Source organism: Apaloderma vittatum, unplaced genomic scaffold, assembly GCF_000703405.1.
Source record: "Apaloderma vittatum isolate BGI_N311 unplaced genomic scaffold, ASM70340v1 scaffold16715, whole genome shotgun sequence".
Lineage (NCBI taxonomy): Eukaryota > Metazoa > Chordata > Aves > Trogoniformes > Trogonidae > Apaloderma > Apaloderma vittatum.
The window spans coordinates 31,280-53,906 of NW_009715643.1; the positions used below are offsets into that span (position 1 = coordinate 31,280).

Genomic DNA, 22,627 nt, shown 5'->3' on the forward strand with positions numbered 1-22,627 from the left:
TTTGCGTTAAATATCGAAGTACTAGTGTAAGAGTATGTGTGTGTGTATTTACAATAAAGTTCTTTTGCAATTTCTTCCAGAACCCCAGACTGGATTTCAGATTGCCTTTAAAATGTTGGATACAGATGGCAATGAACAAGTTGAAAAGAAAGAATTCTTTAAGGTATGTATATTTATATGCATATTAATTTTAAACCATTCAAATATGTCCCTGGGTTATATTTGCCACATTAAGATTAATTTAAATCTTCAAGCCTCTATTTCAGTCCAGTCTATGATCACGTACTGCTAAAATACTTCATACGGAAGGAGCACATACTAAAGCATTGCTTCAGAAGTACTTCTTAGATTTGAATCCTTTTATAAATGTTGCCTTTGACTTGGATCTAAAAATCTTTTACTGGGAAGATAGGAGTTGATGTACATCCCTTAATCCCATGAGCTAATTTAAATAATCACCTGGAAAAGCCTTCTATTTTCTAAATATTTTGAATATTTTTTTAATTCACAGTTCGCTCTTGGTTTTTATTGGTTTTGTATACTGTTGCACAGGGTGTTTTTACCAATTGGTACTTTTCATAGACTCCCTCCCCTTAATTCAGATCCTTCTTTTGTATTGGAGGCAAACAGAGAGGCAATTTTATAAAAAGTTGAAATGACTACTACAATGCAAATTCATTTCTGTCACTAGGATAAGGTTAAAGATTATTGCAACAACTCTGGGGAACCGCAGAATCTAAAACATGTAAAGTTGCATCTCTCGATAGAGAAATTACCAAAAAAGTTATTTAAATGTGATTCCAGAGCCTTAAACTCTGGATTAATGATACAATTACTGTTAACATGTGCTTGCACTGATAGACATTTTTTCAGTGAATTGTCTTATAGCAAGATTACAATTAATGAGTCATGCTTAAATATACATGCTTTAGAACATTGTAGAAGTACTTTTAGACTTAGTAGTACTGTTTGAGAATAGAACTTGAAATTAGACCATTTCCCCAGACAATGTTCCCAGAAGCCCCTAACTGAGCCTTAAGATACCCTGCACTCATTTGTTGCTACAAAAAGTCTTTTAAGCTTGAAGAATTTGCTCTGTTAAGATGTTCATTATTCTGCTGATGCAAAAGAAATAAAATTCTGACTAAAGCCTTTATTTTTTAACCTACTAAATCTGGTAGAATCCTATTGAATTGTTATCAGAGTAGCAGTGTGCGGATCACCGAAATGCATCTGTTATGGCTGCATTATTCATCTGCAAAACAGTTTGTTAGAGGCGAAAGTAAGTCCATGAGTAAACATGTTGAGCCTGTATTGCCTCTGCACCAAAATGCCATGGTAGCAGTACTTCCTTTTAAATAGGTACTGTGGCAGTTAAGCAAATAAGAAGATTCTTGCAGAAATACAGCACAACTCTCTTAGGGAGTATGTCACATGTTTAGTATCCATTACCCATTTCAGGTAATTCTAATTGAATTGTCCAGTGTGAACAGCAGAAAGTCATCAAAAGTAGAGGTGAAAGCATTATAAAATAATTAAAAATAATTTGATATCTGTAGAGGCAATCAAGTTAAATTAAAATGGTTCTAGTTAGATAGGTTGTTACTTTGCACTTCCTTTATAGGCTGTATTGATAAATTAATACAGAATGTCAAAAAAAAATCATATGAATTGTTATGTCAACTCGTAAGAATCATTAAATTCAAAGAAGTCCCAAGGATGCAAGCTTGACAAAAGATGAGTTCTCTCACGTGACTGTTTAGGTAATGTTTATAAGCAGTGAATATTTTAAAGCAAAACTTGTTTTCTGTAGGTTAGGTTTAAAAATTAAATTTTTAGAATGCAAGAATCTGGAAAAATGTATGTGTGTTAATCTCTGCATGCTCTAGTTCGGTAGGCATCATAGAAAGCTTATGTATACTAATAAATTAGTAAATTGTGTGGCTAGTCTGACATTCATCTTGTCCCAGTTGGCATCTCAGGAAAATACATCTGAACTATTCTGTAGTTATTTCCACACTATATTTGACAATAATATCAAGAAATGTAAGAAAGGAAAGGACAGTAGAAAAGCTTAACCAAGAAGCAGTAATCAGGAACCACTTGCTGTAAGCAGGAGATAACGGGAAACAAAATTTCAGAGCTACTTCATTCTTTTACTTTGTCACTGCTTCTTCCTACTTCCCATCCACTGTCTACTGATTAGACATCTATGTGTGTCTACGTTATCGGCTGATCTCCACTGTAAATTGTTTGAGGTAAGGGCTTTTGCCTTTTTGTTTGCAAAATGTCCATCATTCTTTGAGTTGTGTGTATCTCAGCTCCCGCATGTCAGTGGCGAAACAGGCACAAGATGTGTCATGTGAATCATTCAAGAGAGGGAGGAGAGTGACAAAGTACTTTATAACCCCAGCCCTTCGTGGTAGAAAAGGTATGTTCGCAGAGTTAGTTGCCGTCTTTTAATCAGCCCCTGCCGGAGTGCGAAGAATTGTTTCTCAGAGCTGTATTGTGAAGGCAGTGAGATACTTCTGTGAGCACTTCCAAGACATTCACATGAGCCTGTGTGAGGGGGATTTCCAGACATGTGCATGTAATAACCCGTGCACGTTAATCTGAGACCTCCCATCAGGAACAAGGCTACTGAGGATCCCAGAATCCTCACCAAATGAGGAACTTCCTTAATGTCCTGATGAAAGATTTTTAATTAATGACAGTTCAAAACTATTAGGAATGGAGATAGGGTAGCTCTAATGGTACATGCAAGAGCTATGTGACTTAGATTTTCTAAACAGAACCTGTCTTGATACACTTGTCCTGGAGAGCAGATACCACACAAAAAAAACTTGTAGAGATATATCTGGGGTAAAATATACTCAACGCTATCAGCAGTTGTGGTAGTTTGGTACAAAACACCTCTGCAGTCCTGGAGCATCCACAAGCACTCATCTCTCTCAAACAACTGAAAGATGCAAAATCACCTTTTTTTGTTTTTTTAAGACTAACATAGCCTCTCTGCCAGCTCCTGTCTTCTTCAGAAATTATTACTGCTTAGTATGTCTTTAGTAAAGAGGCATCAGCTGTGTGTAATAGGTCTCATTATCTTTGAATTAGCCATGAATATCTTCCAGTGATGAACAGATATAAATATTAAATACAGATAGATGTTACATGGAGCAGTCTGGTATTGGGAGTCCATTTCTCAGGAGCAGAATTCTTCTCCCTCCACAGGCAGTTGCTACATTTTGCTGGAAAAAAATCTGTGAACTGCTGGAAGTGGTTTCAAACACTATAAGGATTTGCAAACAACATAAGCAAACAATAAACTAAATCTTCCAGAACACTTGTGAAAAAAAATTATTCTGTGTGTCTGTGCTCTTCAGTAGTCTCTGCAGATTTTTTTTAAGAGTCATTTAGAAATAAAACACAAAAGAAAAAAAATTATATTTTCCTTTGTTTGGAAAGTATTTGCAGTTTTATTTCTTGTGTGTGAGCAAAAGATGGATTTTTCAGGTAAGAAAAAATATAATTTTTCAATGAAAATATGGATGGGCATTTGTGGTTTTATCCAGAGCTTTATAATGCTATTTTGCTAGGAAGAAATTCATAATGCCTTTAATGTACTAGTCAATTGTTTTGTAAGTGATCAAAAACAAAAAGAATTCGGAGAAACTTGAAAGAACTAATACTATCTAATTGCTTTGTTTTATAATATTTGTTTTGATAAATACTATCAAGGCATGTCTTGATAGTAGTAGAAAGTAACTATCCTGATGAATTCAAAAGCTGAGATGATAAACAGAACAGAACAGCTGAGTTAATGAAAATGTGAAGGCCAGGGGAAGACCTTTGGCAACACGAATAGTTAGTGCATTTTTTCCTACTCACTACTTAAAAGCCAATATTGCTTCTCTGGACAACATAACAAAAAAGGAAAATAATAAAGCCCTAAGAAGAGATTTTAAGGCCCCAAAAAATAATGGCTATGCAAATTTGGTCATGGATTTTTTTCCCCAGTTTTAATGAACCGGGTGAGGAATCACTCAGAAGTGTTTGAGAAGCAAACCAGCAGCTTCAAAAACCCTGAGCTTTAAAAGCATCTTCCCTAAAGTCTTCAAATCCAGCATGATCGATGGAAGTCCTTACCTATATCTGAAATGTAATAAGTCCCTTGTTCTTTCATTTTTGCTGTCCTTGTAAGGAGTCATGCAAGTGTCTGTGAAAGGTAGGTATACCTTGTGCTGTGTTAGATCACTCATTCTTGTGGCAGTGTTGACCTCGCAAACTAAAATACAGCCAAAGAAACGGCAGCTGAGGTATACTTGACGTACAGCAAATTAATGCACTTTCTACATTACCTGAAAGCCCTCCTTGGGACAGTCAAAGTTATGTTTTTAAATGTGAGTTGTTTCAGTACTTAGAAAAATCTTTTTAGCTGACACACTCAAGATTTGTTTATTTATGGGGTGGAGGGGAGAATCGAACCACATTCTGCTTAATGCCAGTTCTGAAAATAGGCATGCTTATTTAATTAAATTATTCTTTGTTGTTAGTTGTAACGGTAGCTCATTTGAACAGGTATTTTTATCATGTCTAGAAGATCATGTCTGTAGGAGAGGTATGTAAAACTAAGAGGATAGCATGAAAATTCACAGGATATTTTTTATTTTCTGGATGACCCTTGATGTTATCCTTCTGAGCTTCAAGATCTTACAGAGTGAATGCTAAGCTTCTAGTGTAAGAAATTCTCCTCTAAAAATAGAGTTAATAGACGAGAGCTAATAGGGTACAAGAGAGAGATTCATATGCTCTGACATTTCTGGTAAAAAGTGTGACTGAATAGCAAAATATCCTTAAGTATGCAAATATTTTGTCATGACTAGAGAACGTTGCAAAAATGTAATGACTTTATAGTTAAGAAAAGGTGACATTAATGCAAGTTTCTGAAAAAGAGGACTCTTGTAAGACTAAATTTGTAATTTTCCTGTGTTTTTTTCATGTTTTAACAAATACAGCTACAGAAAATCCTTGGGAAGGAAGATGATTTGAAAACAGCTGGAGATGAAACAGTATTTCAGGTATAAAATAGAGACAGATTTTTCTTTACAAAAGCATTGTCATATTTCGGGTGAACTTTGTTAGTTTTTGATAAGCGTATAAGCATCAGTATTAGTGCTTTAAATAAATGGAGGTGTGTAATTTGTTAACTGCTTCTAACTGGGGAAGAAAAATGTTTGTCAGTACTGAACACAATATATTTCATTAGTGTGTAGTCACTTCATTATTTAGTTTCTGTAAGCCTCTGTTTCAGAGTGACACTCTTATATTTACGAAAAGCTCAGAAAAAACTCTGTCTTGCCATATGGGAAAAGAAACAGAAATTGGTAACTTAAAATTATTTAGGTGCTGCTGTTGCAGTAAAATCAACCTATTCTGAGTTAGTTTGAAATGCAGTTTCAGTCACTGAGGTGACAAAGGCAAGGATTACTTTAGTTGGGTCCACTTCTAAGAAGAAGGGACATAGGTGCAGACCAGAACATATCTTAGGGTATGGTGATGTAACAGGCTTGGAAGTTTCACTGGATTGCAGATCATTAGCAAATGGCAAATACATCTCGTGAATGAAAGGGGCAGGTAAATTTCTGCTTTTTTCTGGCTCTTTTCCCCCGAATCCTGTCACTGCAACCTGCCTCCTTCCCAGGTAAGAGTCTTTGTCAGATGCCATCTCTTCTTCAGTCTGTAGTCAGCACAGAGACAAGACATTCTGTAGCCTGGATGAATCACAGAATCACAGAATGTTAGGGATGTGAAGGGACCTCGAAAGATCATCTAGTCCTGCCAAAGCAGGATCACCTAGAGTAGGTCACACAGGATGGCACCCAGGCAGGTTTTGAATGTCTTCAGAGGAGGAAGAGACTCCACAATCTCTCTGGGCAGCCTGTTCTAGTGCTCTGTCACCCTCACAATGAAAAAGTTGTTTCTAATGTTTTTGTGGAACCACCTGTGCTCCAGCTTGCACCCGTTGCTCCTTGTCCTGTCATTGGACATCACTGAAAAGAGCCTGGCTCTGTCCTCCTGACACTCCCCCTTGACATATTTATAAACATGAATGAGGTCACCCCTCAGCCTCCTCTTCTCTAAGCTAAAGAGACCCAGCTCCTTCAGCCTTTCCTCATCAGGGAGATGTTCCACTCCCTTCATCGTCTTTGTGGCTCTGCGCTGGACTCTCTCCAGCAGTTCCCTGTCTCCCTTGAGCTGAGGGGCCCAGAACTGGACACAAGATTCCAGATGTGGCCTCACCAGGGCAGAGTAGAGGGGCAGGAGGACCTCTCTCAACCTACTAGCTACTCCCCTTCTAATACACCCCAGGATGCCATTGGCCTTCTTGGCCACGAGGGCACATTGCTGGCTCATGGTCACCCTGCTGCCCGCCAGAACCCCCAGGTCCCTTTCTCCTACACTTCTCTCCAGCAGATCAGTCCCCAACCTACACTGGCACATGGGGTTGTTCTTTCCCAAGTGCAAAACTCTACGCTTGCCCGTGTTGAACTTCATAAAATGTCTCCCTGCCCATCCCTCCAGCCTGTCTAGGTCTCTCTGAATGGCAGCACAGCCTGCTGGTGTGTCAGCCACTCCTCCCAGTTTTGTGTCATCAGCAAACTTGCTGACAGTGCACTCTGTTCCCACATCCAGGTCATTGATGAAGGTACTGAATATTGCTGGTCCCAGTACCGACCCTTGAGGGACTCCACTAGACACAGGCCTCCAACTAGACTCTGTACCGTTGACCACAACTCTCTGACTTCTTCAACCAGATAACGACCCACCTCACTACTCGGTCATCCAGACCACACTTCCTCAGTTTAGCTATGAGGATGCTGAATGAGACTGAAAACAGAGAGGGGGGAAGTCCTGGGCCTACTGCAAGTGCCTCAGAAGAAACTGATGAACCAAGGCAAAGGAGGGAAGAATATGGATAGATTATCTTCTGTCTCTTACTATAAAGCACTGTTTGCGTCAGCAGTACTACTTTTGTTGCATGCTTTAATTGAATGGTGTAGCTGAAGGATCTTTCTCTCACTACAGACTTGCTCTCAGTTGTAAACTAAAAATGGGTAATTAGGCATGAGGCAGCAACTGGCTCCTGTTGGAAGCATTCAATAAGGAATTTATACAGGGCTCTACTTTATAAACCTATCATGCATCAGCAGTTTCTACAAAGAGTTGGTCCAGCTCGAGGGTTCTATTTTTCACCTGTCTGGGGAAAAAATGGAAGTGGCAATGTTGTTAACACCTTTAATATTTACTAGGCATAAACAAAAACTGTCTTCTGATGCATAAAGGTTTTACTCCCTCAATATGCATCCAGAGTTCAGTTTAAAAATTGTTTGAGTGACTATCAACCATCTCCTTTCTTGAATCTTTTCATCAGTCAGCAGATTAAAATAGCTAGGATTAATAGGGTTGTCTGCCCCTCAAAACCTATTTCAATTGACACTTAACTGCCGTGAAAGTGAAAGAAAAAAGATCTTTATTCTGCATGAATGCACAGTTATAGTATAAAATTTCCAGAGAAACTTTGATACAGTTTGACAGATTTAGTTATAAACACATAAGCTTATTGGGAGCTAATTAAATACCTGAGCTTGAATGTCTCTGGTTTTTATCTTGCTTCAAATTTTGTCTCCAGAATTCTCCATTGAGAAAAATCTGAAGTAACAAGAAAATACGATTTAATACAGCTTCTTAGCAGATTGTGAATGGAATTACAGTATGCTCAAAAGAAGAACTAAATAGCTCTGGGGAGTACAGCTCTCTTGATATTGTTCTTGTCTCTGTATTTCTACTTGGCAGAGTCCAAATTATCACTTTTCTTCTAATTTTTATTTTCTTTCCTGTCTCAGTCTCTCAGAAAATAGGTTTGTTACCTTTATAAGCAGTGAATGTGACTATACAGTGTAGTCAGTGCGTATGTTTTTACCCCTTACTATTAATTACCGCAGTCATAGTATTAATTTCAAGCAAAGCAGATAACGCATCAAAATATGCTTTTTAAATTGACTGTGTTCTTTGAAAGCTGAGATACTGCAGCAGAAGTTGGTGCTTGGGATAGTTCTTTATTTCCACAACACTCACAATTTGCATAAGTTTACTTTTTTCAAAGTAATCCTAGTCTCTGATACCAGATGAAAAATGTTACTGACTTGTGAAAATAAGGTTTAAATGGCAGTCTGCAACTTTATTTAACCAGAAGGTATATCCAGGTATGTTCCCTGTACAGTGTGTAGGCAGGAGTCCCACTCGTTCATTTAGTGTATGGAGCTACCACTTAATACTCATTGAGGTACTGTATTAGGAAAATAATTACTGTGCTCTCAGGGTGCTTGTATCTGCTTGTTTTACTGAGACTTTGACTTACACATCTAAAATTCAGAAATTCACCACTTAGTAATGGCCCTTGAATGAGTTTGCAGTGGACTTGGTGATCCAGATAAATGTATTTCAGTTGAGGGATTTTCTTTTTCCAGTATTAGAAGTGATACTGGAAAAAAAGCCAAAAAATCAGCCTTAACTGGCCCACTCTTTTGGGGAAGTTCCTTGCTGACTTTTGCAGAGCAGGGAATCTGATTTACTTATAGCACAGGCATGTGCATTGTGGAGGAGAGTTGCAGGTAGGCTTACAGGACTGGCAGCTGGTTCTTTCTAACTGGACTGGAGAAAATGGTGCAGAAGTCAGCAAAGGCAGTGTCTGTCTCACTTCACCCGCCTTCGTGTAGGCCAGAGGAAATGCTGCCTCTGGCTCCCCAGCAGAACTGTTCTGCTTCGTGTGAGACATCCAGCTGAGCATCTGATCACGCTTCACAGGAGAGGAGAGGCAAACTCCTTGCCTGGAAGTGGTTTAGAGTGTTGTAGGAAAATGCAGAAGCTGTAAGAGTTTGGTATATTTTGAAAAAGGCGTTGCCCAGGGAACAGCATCAATTGCTTTTGTGTTACTGCCCATGAGTTCCTTAAAAGGATGCTCTGATGGCCTCGTATGCATTAGTGTTATAGTAGAGAAAATAATGCTAATGGTTGCAGAAATCTACTCTACAGCCCAGTCACCTAGATCAGGGGTTTTTCCTCTTGGGCCCTTCGGTTTAGATTAATGAGTTATCACGTGATTTCAATACCTCCAGTTTAATATGCTTTGTGTAATGGCTAAACTTAGAAATTAATTTTAGCTATTGTTAGGAGAGGAATGACAATACATACGTGTTCTTAAAATGGAATTCACATTGGGAAATAATAGGTGTATTGTCTCATTTTCAAATGATTAAATATATGCTCCTGGACTCCATAATGAACACATTTTCATTTACTTAAAAAAGTATCTCATTTACTTAAAAAAAAGAAAAGCCATAACATTTAACTCGTTTTTGTGGACACAGCTATTAATCTCTTTTAAACAGAAAACTTTTGAAGTAAAATTCTGTCTATGAGCAGTATACTTTATATCCACACCTGGATATTTTCCTGTTAATTGTGTATCGGTTGTTTTAACCTGTCTCCTTCTCTTACTTCTCTTTCTGAAGTAACACTGAGTTCTGCTGAAAAGCTTCTAGATACTTTAAACCAAGGAGCACTGCAACAGTCCTAGAATCTTAGAATCTTTAAGGTTGGAAAATACCTCTAAGATCATTGGGTCCAACTGTCAGCCCAACACTACCATGACTGCATGCTTTAAAGGAGACTCTCCAGGCAGCTAAACCCCATAAAGAACCAAGCCATATGGCATCAAAATATTAAGCTTTTTTAAAAACTGCTGGATCATTGTGTACCTCATGGACAAAGAGATTATTTTGGTTTTCCATGTGACCTGATGGAATCAAGAGAGACAAAGAAGCTTGCTTTCTGACATCTTCCTAGATACCTATTCTGCAAGTACATTGAATTTGGAATGAATGGTGAAAGTCTTTCCCTCAAGGAATTCATCTGCAAGCCCATTGTGATCACAGCAGCATTGCTTTCCATTGCAGGCTGCCCTCTTAGTCTCTGCTACTTAACCTAATCTGAAGAGCTTTAAATGATATAGAGAAGCCAGATAGCATTGTGGGCTCCTGACAGACCAGGGTAGACACATGATTTGCCTTGCACTAACAGCTCTAGTCTTGGTCCAGAGTAATGGGAAGCTGATCACAATCCCTTGATTGTTTAGAAAATGCTCCATTGGACAACTTCTCAAATGTTGTCTGTTACACTCCATGTAGAAAACAGTTGTGCACATTTTAGCCTTTCTGTGTCAGACGATGTATTCTTGAGTCCTGCCTAGTAAGAAAGTGCCTTGCAAAACATTAAAAACTTTAGTAGGGATTTACATGATAATTTACATGATATCAGACATTGGAATAGATGTCAGGCATTGGAATGTACTGCCCAGGGAAGTGGTGGAGCCACCATCCCTGGAGGTGTTTAAGGAGAGTCTGGATGTGGCACTTAGTGCCATGGTCTGTCCGATGTGGTGGTGTTGGGTCATAGGCTGGACTTGACGATCTCAGAGGTCTTATCCAGCCTCAATAATGGATACATCTTTTAAACCATTTTCCCAGAACTCAGTAGTAGGATATATCCCAACGTCTTGGAGAATCTCAAAATGACAGAAAGCTTCCTGCTCTTGAGCAGTGTTTGAGGCTAGGCTTTTTTGACTGAAGCCTAGATTGCCTTCAGGGTTAGAAGCCGAGCATGATGAATTGACTGACCTAGCAGCTGAAAAAGAGCATTGCGAAGAAGTGGACTCAGAAAAAATTACAAAGATTTAGTCTTTAGAAAGACTGGGGACATCCCTAGCACACAGAAACTATGATACTGTTCTCTTTGACCCTCCTCCTATTTCTGCCTCTGTTCTTCATTTGTTCACTCTCCTTCTACCTTAACAAAAAAAAAAATCAGTCAAAAATATGTATTATTTTTAAAATTTCTTTTGAAACAAGACATTACACAGCAAATACCATCTCCCAGGAAGCAAGAAAGAGAACAAGGAACGTATTGCAGATTTTAATCATGATGAACACTTTTTAGTCATGCCTCAGGCAAATTCTGCAAGGGAAGGTGGTGAGATTCTAGAGACAGTAAGTCTATTAACATTTCAGATGAGTTTTGAAAGTCAGTTAGGTACATTATTCTGAAAATCCTGTCTCACTGTGTGGTAAGTTTCTTCTCAGTGGCACTTGTTGCTACTTGCTGCAGTATCAGGTCCTAAATGTCAAAAGCTCAATGGGGAGCTTCAGGATTAGGTAGGTCTGTGCCCGTGACTCAGTGTTCACAGCATCAGGCTTCTATGTGAAGAGTTTGCATAATGTAATAAGGAAATAAATATTGTGTTATCTGATCTAACTCAAAAAGGAATAATTGCATAATTCAGCAGTGTATCATGCTTTTGAAAAGTGTGCAAGGTGTTAACACTACTCTAGGAAAATGAGAGTGTTTGTAATATGTACACACATGTGCATGGTGTGGCAGCAGAGCTTTTGGAATCTTTGTCTGTATCAGTGGACCCTGGCACATGTTCTCCAGTTAAGATGTATGTCCCTGCCCCATCCTGTGCTTGTTTCAAGGTGAGACTCGGAATATCACTATCCTTTCTTCACATTTTGCTTCAGCTTTCTGTAAAATTCACAGCCCAAAAGGGTGCTGCCACAGTGCACGCTCCCGGGGCTGGAGCTACAAGATACACCAAAATACAAACTTTCACTCAATTTAGATAGTAGCTCTGTGACTCAGAGCTGCCAGTCTGTCCTTTTTACAGCTCCAGGATTAGGTTGCCATTTCGTTCTCATTGCCAAGAGAGACATTCCAAATGTAACTTATTTTTTTTACCTAAGCTCAGGAGGGTGAGGTGTTGGAAATATTAATAGACCTCTCATTATCTTCTAACAAAGATTTGTCATGTCGGTACTAATTTATACAGTTCAGCAGCAAAAGCTTCTAATGATTCTGTGAACAAAAAGGAATTATGTACTAACATGTAGTTTAATTTAATAGCATTAACTCTAGGAAAAGCAATTTTTTGAAATTCTACCCTTAAGCTGTAGTCTCTGTGGTCTCCTATTGCATATTTTGTTTAAAGAAATGTACTGTTTTGTAGTTTTAAAATACATTTAACTCTCACTAACATAGTGTTTGGACATCTGCCAATTCCGTGTTGGAATTTCAACTGATAAAGAAAGTAGCCAACAAGTAGGTGCATATTTGTTATAAATACAGGGATAGGCTTTGTCATCTTAGATAAGATGAGACAGGTATTGTTTGTATGTCTTCTTCTAGATTATAGCTAGAAAAACATGAATAAAAGAAAAAAACTTCTCCTGTCACTGACTTAGTTTTTAAAAGGTTATTTTAAACCTCATTTTTGAGTTTGTTTTCAATGCAACACTGATTTTAATATGGAGCAATTAAACCGAAAGCATTAACTTGTGTAATCATGAGTTCATTTTTTAAAATTACATCAGCAAATCTACTGCTTGCATTTTTTTCCAGGCATTTAAACATGTAAGCAAAAAAATCCAGAAAACAGATTAGAATCTCACTGCAGTGAGAAATATGTGGATACTTCTATTTCTTCATAGAAAACTTTGCGTTCTGGTATAAAGAGTTTGAGTTTGAATTTCAAATAAGCATACATGAATGTTTGACTTTTGACTTTTAGAAAAGCATATACCAATGTTTATGCATCAGTCTTCACAGTAATCTGAAGTGTTTAAACTTGAGAAGGATGGATCTTGTGGGTATTTAAATACTCTTCGCCTGCAGTTAAATGATAAAAGTTCAATAAGTACAGTTTGCATATGGCTTGAAAAGTTCTTTTTCTGGGTTCACTCATAGATCACTCATATTGCTGGCATTTAGTGGATTGTAACGTGCAGTAGGAATGAGGAATGTTACCTCTTTAACTATAAAATAAATGTGTCATATGCAGTAAGCATGAAACACACAGTGAACTAATGGGACTGGTTATTGATGATGCTGAAAGCTAAATAACCATTAGTATTAAATCTTGTGAATAGACTCTTGTCTTTCATCTTACCTCTTCAACCAGATAAAAGACACAGAGGCTATTTAGATGTCATAAGAATAGTTTGTTGAAATCCCTCTGGACTTAGGGGAAAAAAATCTCCCTTCATGTTGCTTAGTGTTTTGTTGCATTCAAAGAAATGCCAGGACGCTAGTGCTGAAAGAAGAATAGAACAGAAATCCAACATTATGTGTGGTTTTAGGCTTGTTAAAGATGCTGTTGAGTTGAAATAATGTGCATCCTTTTCCTGCAGAAATCTCTTCACCAGATTTAAAAAATGTATAGAAAAGTTACTAACATTCAAAATTTTCTTGTAAGGCCACATTATAATAGAGCACTGTGAATATATTTTTCTAGTTTTGTTTCTTATACTGTCATGCGTGCTTTTTAAGTGGCTGTAACAGAAATATCTGACTAAAAACTTTTTTTACAAAAATGTTAACTTTATTTAAAGCCTCTGTTTACCTATGCGTAAAGATTTTTAAAGATATAAGTTGCAACCTTCTCAGTTCTAAAAATATACAGTGAAGGTGGTTGTAAAAATTGTGCTCATCTTTCAAGCAGAATATTTAGAAGCAGAACATATAATACACTCTTAGCAGTCGATGTGGAAGTATTACTCAACTCTAAGATCCTGTATGATAGCTTTGGAAACAGTAATTAATTTGCAAGTATCTCTTGTGAAATTTCAGTTCCAGTAAATATTTCTAGATTTGTGATTAGTAGATACTAATTATCATACAATGCGTAATCATTAATCCTACAGGTTTTTGTTTTATAGGGAGCAGAACTGGAAAGCTGTGCTGTTAATACCATGTTGCTGGTACATTTCTTTGGAAAAGAAGGAAAGGAAAAACTTCGCTATTCTGAGTTTTTCAGGTATTTTTTCAGCTAGGCAAGCCTAACAGCAGCCAGTCCTGTTCCTACCCCTTCTGCTTTGCACCAGCACTGGCATTAATCTGACCTCACACTGAGCTGATTCAGAAAGTTAAACAGGTAATGAAGCAGGAGATTATTCATGATTTTGTGTGATTAAATTTCTAGTTTAGCTCCCGGAGTCTACTCTATGCAGGAGTTGAGCACCTTGATAACTCCTGAGCAGCAGTGGGCCTGGAGGCTGTGAGGGTGGAGACTACCATTCTTGGCCTCTCCATGGTGGCATATCTTTAGACAGGGTGATTCGCGAGTATTTTTCTTGATAAGATCACCCAAAAAATGACTGCTGAAACCTTTTCTGAGCTGAGACACCCCCTTCCCCATTAACACTGCCATGGTAGGCTACAGGCAACTTCTTCGCTTGCTTCAAATTCCAGCTTCTGTAACTTTACCTGTGCCTTTTCCTTTACCCTTTGAATGGCTTTTGCAATGGGATTATGCGGATACCTCGTGGCACTTTAGTCAGAGCTGAGAACTGAGCTGTGTGGTAAACACCACATCAGTGGAATACCGAGTGGCCATTACTTCTGGAAGCACAGTTCTGTACACCCGTGGATTTCACTGTGTGCACAAAAATCAGAAGTTAATAGAAAGTTCAAAGACTGGTGTAGGGAGGAATCATTTCGTTTGTACATCGTACATGTGTCAGAAAGATGGTGTAATCCTTGTCCACATCAGAGTAAGAAGTTGTGCTGTGGTTGGTTTTGACTTGAGAACCCAACCAGGTATCAACTGTTAGTGTTTTAATTGGATGAGATTCTTCCTTCTAATGTTTATTTCAATCAGTAATAATGACTGCCACCTACAGAGCATCACAACTCAACAGGTTAAAACTCTCTGTTGCTTGGGAGATCAATTGCACTTCTTAGTATGAACTCCAGACACGTCTTGCTATGTGAACTTGGGCCCAGAATTCACATGCACAATCTGTCTTTGAGAGAAATGCGAGCTAAGTGCCTAAATACCTGTGTGAATCTTGACACGTCTTGTAGCACAGTATCAAGAGATTAGTGTTACCTTTTCTACAAAAATAATCAGTCCTTTGCAGACTGCAAAAATAAATTAGGATAATGTGTTTTACTTGAATTTATGTTCAGAAGCAGAGAATTTGTGTCAGCCCTCTTAAAAATTAATGTTGTTTCAATCAGTAGAGGTTTGGGAAAAGCCAGAGTAGAAAAGGAAGAGTGGCAATTTTTCTAACACTAAAAAGTGTTTGGCTCCACTGGCTCTGGCACACGCTGGTCTTCAAATAAACAACCTTGCTCTTTTGAAGACCTCAACTCAGTAGGAATCTAAGTGAGTAAAATAAGTTTAAGGTCCCTCCAACTCCCTTTTCTATAAATACCATAGATCCTCTCACTGAAACAAAAGGCAGGGAGCACCAGTAAAAGCTTGCGTTTGCATATACAGTATAAATTGAAAAGCCTCAAGTTTTAGATAAAATCCTGCAGCATTGACCCAACAAGGCATGACATTGATGAAACTAGGTACCTAGTACGTCCAGAACGGGTAGGGTAAAGACCTTTGCCTACCACACAGATAGAGGCCTGTAAGCAAAATCAAACTCCCACATCTTGCTCTTAAAATTTGTGGGATAAGTGTGAGGTATAATGCAGGTAATTTTTCAGCAGTGGCAGTTATGTTTCCTAGAGCTGGAATGCGCCTCTTTATCACTGCGGAGACACTCCATCTCAGTTGCGGCATGACAGTGAAGTTCGTTTAACACGCAGAAAGGTGAATAAAAGGATCACTGTCTTTTTAACCTCTGTGAAGATATCACCTTTCACATTATTTTATTTGCAAGTAAATCAAGCACATCATTTCTGGGTTCCTTTTGTTCAGAGAAAATGTGATTTCTATCTGATGGACTCTCATAACATTTTACCTTACGCGGGGAGCTATTGTTGGCTGTTTGATCAAAGTGCCACGTTGTTTTTACAAGAGATGACTGATGAGCTGTACAGACATAGATCATTGTCAAAAAGCAGAAAATAATGATCGTAAATGCTTTTATCATTTTCCAAGTTCTTGCCTAGAAAGCTTTCCCATTGATCAGTGTAGTACCTAGTAGAAAGTAGGGGTGATTAGGTTTGATTAGGACACAGTAAAACTTGTCACATTAGTTAAATACACAGATATTGCTGTGCTGTAGAGTCTTTAAAACTAAAAAAAAAAGGCAGAAATGTTTGCTTTGTGAAATTTCACTGTAATTACATGGGAATTCAGAAAGCTGAGACTAGTGTTCTCACCTCATTACTTACATACATTTTCCTCATGCTTCCTCCTTTTCAGGTTGGCTGACATTAAGAAATCCTTTTGTAAGTGTGCAACCGTCTGTATCTACATGTACACCAGTGGTGTCTGACCCTTTTAGCCCACTGTCCAAACATGTCAAAAATGTCAGACAGCCACAGTCAATATATCAGGGCAAGTCATTTGGCCTGTTCTCCTTTCCTTGCATTCAGATGGCACACACGAAAATGGAAACCATCTGCATCTCTTTGGGCGACGCAGAGCTGGTTTAAGCCAGCTCTTGTGCCTCCCTTCCCACTGCCTGGAACACAGGAGGCACACGGGCGTAGGGAGGGAAGATGGGTCAGCAGGCTCTGCTCCAGCTGTCTCCAGCTGCTGTGTGGGTCTTGGGAAAGCACAGGTAGGTGATATGCGCAAGGACAATCCTCAGGGTGGTTTTTGCCAAACATAAAGAGTGAGACCATGAAACAGAATCTGCGATCACTTTCCAACCTTTCTTGGGCTTCTGGGAGCATGGAAGTAAAGAAGTACCCTTGTCATAGATATGTTGTGACACTAGACGAGCTCTTTTCTTGCTGTCGTGCAGAACGTAGTCAAAACAGCAGCCAAAGCTGCTGCTTTTCATTCTCTGCGAAGTGACGGTGATGGGACTCCCACGTTATCCTGCAGCTTCCCCAGGGACTGCTTAGAAGTAGTGGAAGCAATCCAGGAGGCACACTGTCCTGTGCCTTTCCCACAGTGACAATGTGGCTTCAGAGGGCTTAAGGTAGGACTCAGGGAGCACATGTTCAGCTTCAGACTGCTACATGATTTCTTGTCAGTGGTATTGTCCTTAACAGAAGGTCAATGTGATAAGTATTAATAATAATTCCAAAAGCAACGGCTTGCTTCCCTAACAAAAAAAGATAGGAAATTTGAATCTAAATTTTTCTGAAGTATATTTATGTACATCTTTGTACAGGTATATCTGTAAAGGTGTTGCCTCTTAGTCAAATCCATCTGGAATCATTATCCTTCTGTATCAAGTTTAAGAAAACACTATGCAGCAAGCCTAAAATCATGTAGCAAAGAAGGGCAGATAGAATAAAAGAAGCTGTAACCAGGTGAGACAAGAAGACTGGAGCAAGTTTCTGTTTCAGGTGACCACCACTCAATTTTACACCTCAGCAACAATGTCATCTTGTCATACCAGGACCCATCTTACCAAATATCAGATTTCAAATATAAAGTCAGAAGTTCTCCACAATTCCAGGCTTTTTATTCTTTTGCATGGGTTTCCCTTGTTTTTTGAAACATAAATAATTTTCAGTCTTTTCCTTCCAAAAAATGATTCATTGGTTCTTTCATTTCCAGCTATATTGTATGTACTACGTTTTTATTCTGAGTAGGGAACTAGAGCTTTCTAGGTATAGCAAATATTTCTTCTTGACAGCCACTATTTTTTTTCCCTGAAAAATGTCCCTTACTGATCTTGTTTAAGTATGTCTAATACCAAATAAGAGAGGAGACAGTAATTCACTCCCTAAACAGTTTACGACTACTATGATTTTTTGCGGTAATCTGTCCCCAAGCAAGCTTAAATCTCTCACAATCTCCTTGAAGGAAGGAAAAAAAAAAAGAAAAAGAAAAAATGCAGAGACTATGAGAAGAATATTCAAAAACCTTTGTGATAATTGTATTTTTTTCCTGTGTTGGCTTACAAAAAACTACTTACCGATGTGGTTAAACAATGAGCACCTTTTAATCGTATAAAGAAAATTAACATTTCAAATCCAGTTTATAGTATTTTCTTATCTGATTTATTACTTCAGAACTTCTCATCAGTTAACAGAATTTTGCACCAGAAACACACGTGTGGTTTCTTTTTTATTTTCGGCTCTAGCATAAAGGTCACAAATAGAATAACTATATACAACATGCCTTTTTCTGTCCTGTCCTGTGCCGATGCCTGGATGCAGAGTATCTTCCAGGTAGCATTGTCAGCCAGTAGTGCTTTTGCACTTGTACATTTTCAGTGATTTTTATCTAGGGATTTGGAAGTGTTTTGCAGAAATAGAATATGGTGGCCTCCTTATACATCTCCGTACCCACGCTTGTTTCTGCGTGTGAGTTTGTATATATAGACCCCTGATACACACGGAGAGTAAATCTCCTACAACCAGGATTAGACAGTGAAGTGGAGATGGGAACAAAATCTGGTTTTCATGATTGTATAGTCCTATCATAACTGAATCTGAGTATTTCCCAAATATTTAGTAATGATGTTAGGAGTGATCTGTTTCTTACTTTCTTATATGCTTAGCAGAGGAATAGCTTGATTAGTTTTGACAGAACAATTATAAATGAAAGTGAGTAGTTTTATTTTATTTCATTTGGCAACACTGAGGACAATAAATCGAAAAGGGGTTTGCCTGTAATTCTGAAAATAGTGAGATTGATTAACCGTCTTACTGCTTGCAAAACTCAATTTACAAGTATGGATCTAATGTTCTCTAAAGGTAGGCGGTCAACCCTTTATTAGATTTTACACGTTCTGTTTCCAAGTCAGGAAAAGGCGACTTTGCAGCTGCTTTCCAGCAGTCTTTTGGCATAGAGAGGGTTAACACATCTTCAGAAGGACTTCAGTGTCCAAAGAGGAGCCGAAGCAGAGTGCAAATGCCAGGGTGGTATATCCACCACTGTCCTTGCTGTTAAGTTTCCTTCCTATAAATCAGCATGACAAGAGCCAGTCAGTTCTGTATTAGGGTGCTAAAGCTCTGCACAGACATTCGGTTCAGGTCAAGAGGTATAGGAGGGAAAACTTTCCCTAACTTTTCCTTTTGTGTTTCATTCTACTGCTTTATGTGCCATAAGGAAGACAACACTAGCACTTTGTTGCAACATCTCAGATTGGAGGGGGAATAGCTGCATTCCATCCCCGCTTTTATTACATTTTCACTTCTATTAAAGCTGAGTTGCCAAAAAGTCTTGAGAAGACTCCCTCCTTCTGTAGCAGAGCACCCTACAAAATGAGGGATAAATCCTGATAAGGTTTCTGGATGCTGTTGTAACACAGTTGGCCATTAGCCTTCAATGTGGATGTTTTAAAGAGTGTCGATCAAACAGGCTATCTTAAATGAAGTACTGTCCGTTCCCAGCCTTTCCCCATCTCATAAATTTATGATTTACCTTTCCTTTTTGTTATCTCGAAACTTAGGGCTTGCTTTTGTTTTCAAGCTACTACAGCACAGAAGTATTCCCAGTGTAATTATTTCAGAATTGTAGAGCACATCTACGCTCAGAATCCTGTTCCTGTAGTTGAATTCTGGCTCCCTTCAAAGTCCCCGGCCAAGCTCCAACTGACTTTGGGAGAGCAGGAATTTCATTACAATGCTTGTTTTTCCTAATATCTAGAGAAACTTTTAAGGAATCTCCAGCTGAAACTCATCGCACCGTGATCCAGAAGATACTAAAGCGAGTATCCCTAGTGGGGTCTTGGCATTTAAGTATCAAGTTTTACTTCCTAACCAGGAAGTTATTTTTAATAACTTTTAATAACTTTAACTTTAAAAAAACCTCATTAGATTTTTTAACTCTCACATCTGGGAATAAGAGTGACCTAGAATGCTGATGCGATGATTCATGGTATTTTAATTTTTGTAATGTGGGAGACCATCACATATAAATTTTAAATTGCACATTTCAGCTGCTGCTCCAAGCAGCATTTGGTACGGCAGGAAATCTTCCCACTCTGGCTTGCCAGGAGCAAGCCTACAAGTTGAAATGAACTAGCCATTAATTTTTTTGTACCTAAATAAGTAATTCCCACTGCATTCCCTCATCTCCATAGTGCAGCAAGACACATGGCTCTTGTGCCACAGGAAGGGTGAAGTGTTGTTGCCCAGGAGCAGCTGGGGAGGACAAGAGGCAGTGGAAACCCAAAGCAGGACTGGGGAAACAGGCGGCTTCATTTGCTCTCCGACTAGAAAAGAGTGCAGAAGTGAGAACACATCAAAAATGCCACAGAAACCCTTGACTTTCCTCTTTGACTTTGCTGCACTTTTTAGCTATCTAATGTGTGTGGTGAGGTGGGCCACCCACTTCTTCCTTAGCTTGTAGAAATGCTTGGTCTTTCAGCTGTCCTGCCTTTATTGGGTATGGCCAGAGAGCAGGTCATTGAGGGTTTTCTGCTTAAGGAAATGCAATATTCAGAAAAGACGGAAGAATATGTAGTTTGTCATCAGCTGTAGCTACTGACCAGTAAAGCAAATGACTTAGAGTTAGCTCGCCAAGATAAATAACTCATACTTGCAATAACAGACTTTGAGTCTGTTGCAAAATGTGTCTACCTTTCATGGATTAATGAAAATAAAACACATGGTGTAAAATCCATGTTTTAGGCATATTTCTCTGAGTGACCTCATTTTCAGCAGCTTCTCCTCCTGCAGACCAGACGTTACATGGGTTGGAAACAACGGGCAAAGATGCAGTTACAGTTCCACACGGTCTCTGCTGTGACTTCCAGCCAAGCACAAGCCACACATCCCAGATGCCATCTACTCCTTGCCTTTGATTGCCATTCCCAAAATGCAGCCAAGTTGTCCCGGTCAGTCTCTGCCAGCCTGACTCCATGCCTTGTCCATGCTGTCCTCTTCCACCACAGCTCAACCTCCTTTCCCAAGAACCAGGGAGACTCCTGCGGGCGGTACAGCAGCTCTGCTCCTGCCAGCCCATGCTGGCCGCTCCCCTGGCACATACTTGCAAGCTCTGCGAGTAAGCTCTCAGTGGTCTGTAAGACAAGGGGCCTCCCCTACAGACTGGTCGCACAAACAAGTCCTTTGGTGTTTCATCCCCTTGTGAGAGGGAGAGTCGGGGGACCTGAAACTGAGTTAGGTCTTAGGGTGGTCCGTGTAGGAATATACCTTGGTGCTTGTGCTGCGGTAGCCTTGTAACCTCCTTTACTGGACCAGAAAAATGCCCATATAAAAGATGAGAGCATGTGGTATCCTGGCTCGGTATTACTCTAATAAAGCCCTAGCCTGAAACTTAAAATCACCTCCCTGTCAGGCTTTCATTTACCTGCATGTCCTGAGCCATGAAGCATTTGCTGGCCCTTTATTTGCATGTGCAGCTCTAATTATTAGAGGAAAAAATACAAGAGAGAGCTTATGCTACAACAGCAGTCTTCAGCTAACCCCTTATAGACTTCGCAGGGCTTCGAGCTACTAATTGTCCAAGTGATCTCATTAAAGAACTAAAGATAGCTGTGTGGACTAAAATACCATCATTTCAGGGGAAAGAATTCAAACCCAGTGAGGCTGTGCAACGCTGATGAGCAAATGAGCCTTTACTGATATCTGCTACATCGAGCCTTCACTGTCCTCTTCTCCAGCTAATTTTTCCAGCTTTGTTCCAATATAGAAGTTTTACATTCTTTCCTGTCAATATTTTTTGCAATTCAAAAAGTCGCAAGGTTCTTTTAGAAGTACTAAAGGGATTCTGGCAAGCATCACTGTGGTTTTAGCCTTTATTTATATTTTTAAATTATCACTGGTTTTTGAATCACCCCATTTCTGAAGTGGAAATTACCAAATAGATTGCACTGTATTGTCTTTTACTTTCTCAAAATTAATATTAGCCAGAAGAAATTATAGACCGAACTGGGGAAACTCAAAGCAACAATTTTCCTTACAGTTCTGGCTCTCTACCTGCAGGTTATTACTTGCTTCTCATCCGACTTTTTATTTCCTTCCTAAAAGAATGGGTGTCTCCTAAAAGCTTTGATGTTCACTCCTTCCTTTTCAGACAGCTCTCTTCCTACCTTCCCCAACACCTGCTGCATCATTTTGTGTGCTCCTCCGAATTCTGTGCATGTCAGTTGTAATCATGTCTAATCCATCCTCTAGTGAATGCAGAACTGACTGGCCAAGCCTCTCTTTGCCGTTTTAATCTTTGGGGCTTTTAGCCATCTTTTCCCGCAGTGATGATTTCAAGTTTCCTCTTTTCTCTAACCTTTGTGATTATTAGGTGCTCATCTTTCTTGGCATTTTTCAGCCTTGTCATTGCTCTCTTTTTAACACAAAATTTCATAGATCATGTGTCAGGCCTTTAGTTACCATCTCCCTTTTCATTAATTCATTGTAATTCTGCCTTACCAATTATTTTATCTCATTACCTGCACTTTTTTAAACGTTAGTAGAAACTAGATGCCGAGTGCTTCTGTAAATTATCTTAGCAGCAGCCATCTGTGCGGACTTAGAGAGCGCCCTACTGGTGTCATTATTGAAATGCAGTCGTGGAAACAAACCTGCATGGAGAGAGAAAATTAAAGCAGGGGCTTTTTAAACACTGATGTCAATAGTATCTGTGATACTATTAAGATACTATAAGAGCACTGTCTGCTGCATTTAATAG

The 22,627-nt window shown here is 39.0% G+C and overlaps 1 protein-coding gene across 1 annotated transcript in view; it reads left to right on the forward strand.

The window, feature by feature from the left end:
• The window catches only part of MICU2 (mitochondrial calcium uptake 2), a gene marked incomplete at its 5' end in the record, with an annotated part of 37,383 nt that overhangs the window by 9,883 nt on the left and 4,873 nt on the right, over nt 1-22,627 (forward strand). The window contains 3 exons of the mRNA XM_009869234.1: nt 81-163; nt 5,013-5,075; nt 13,827-13,924. Of these exons, the coding sequence (XP_009867536.1) occupies nt 81-163; nt 5,013-5,075; nt 13,827-13,924 (244 nt within the window). The remainder of the gene's footprint in view (nt 1-80; nt 164-5,012; nt 5,076-13,826; nt 13,925-22,627) is intronic.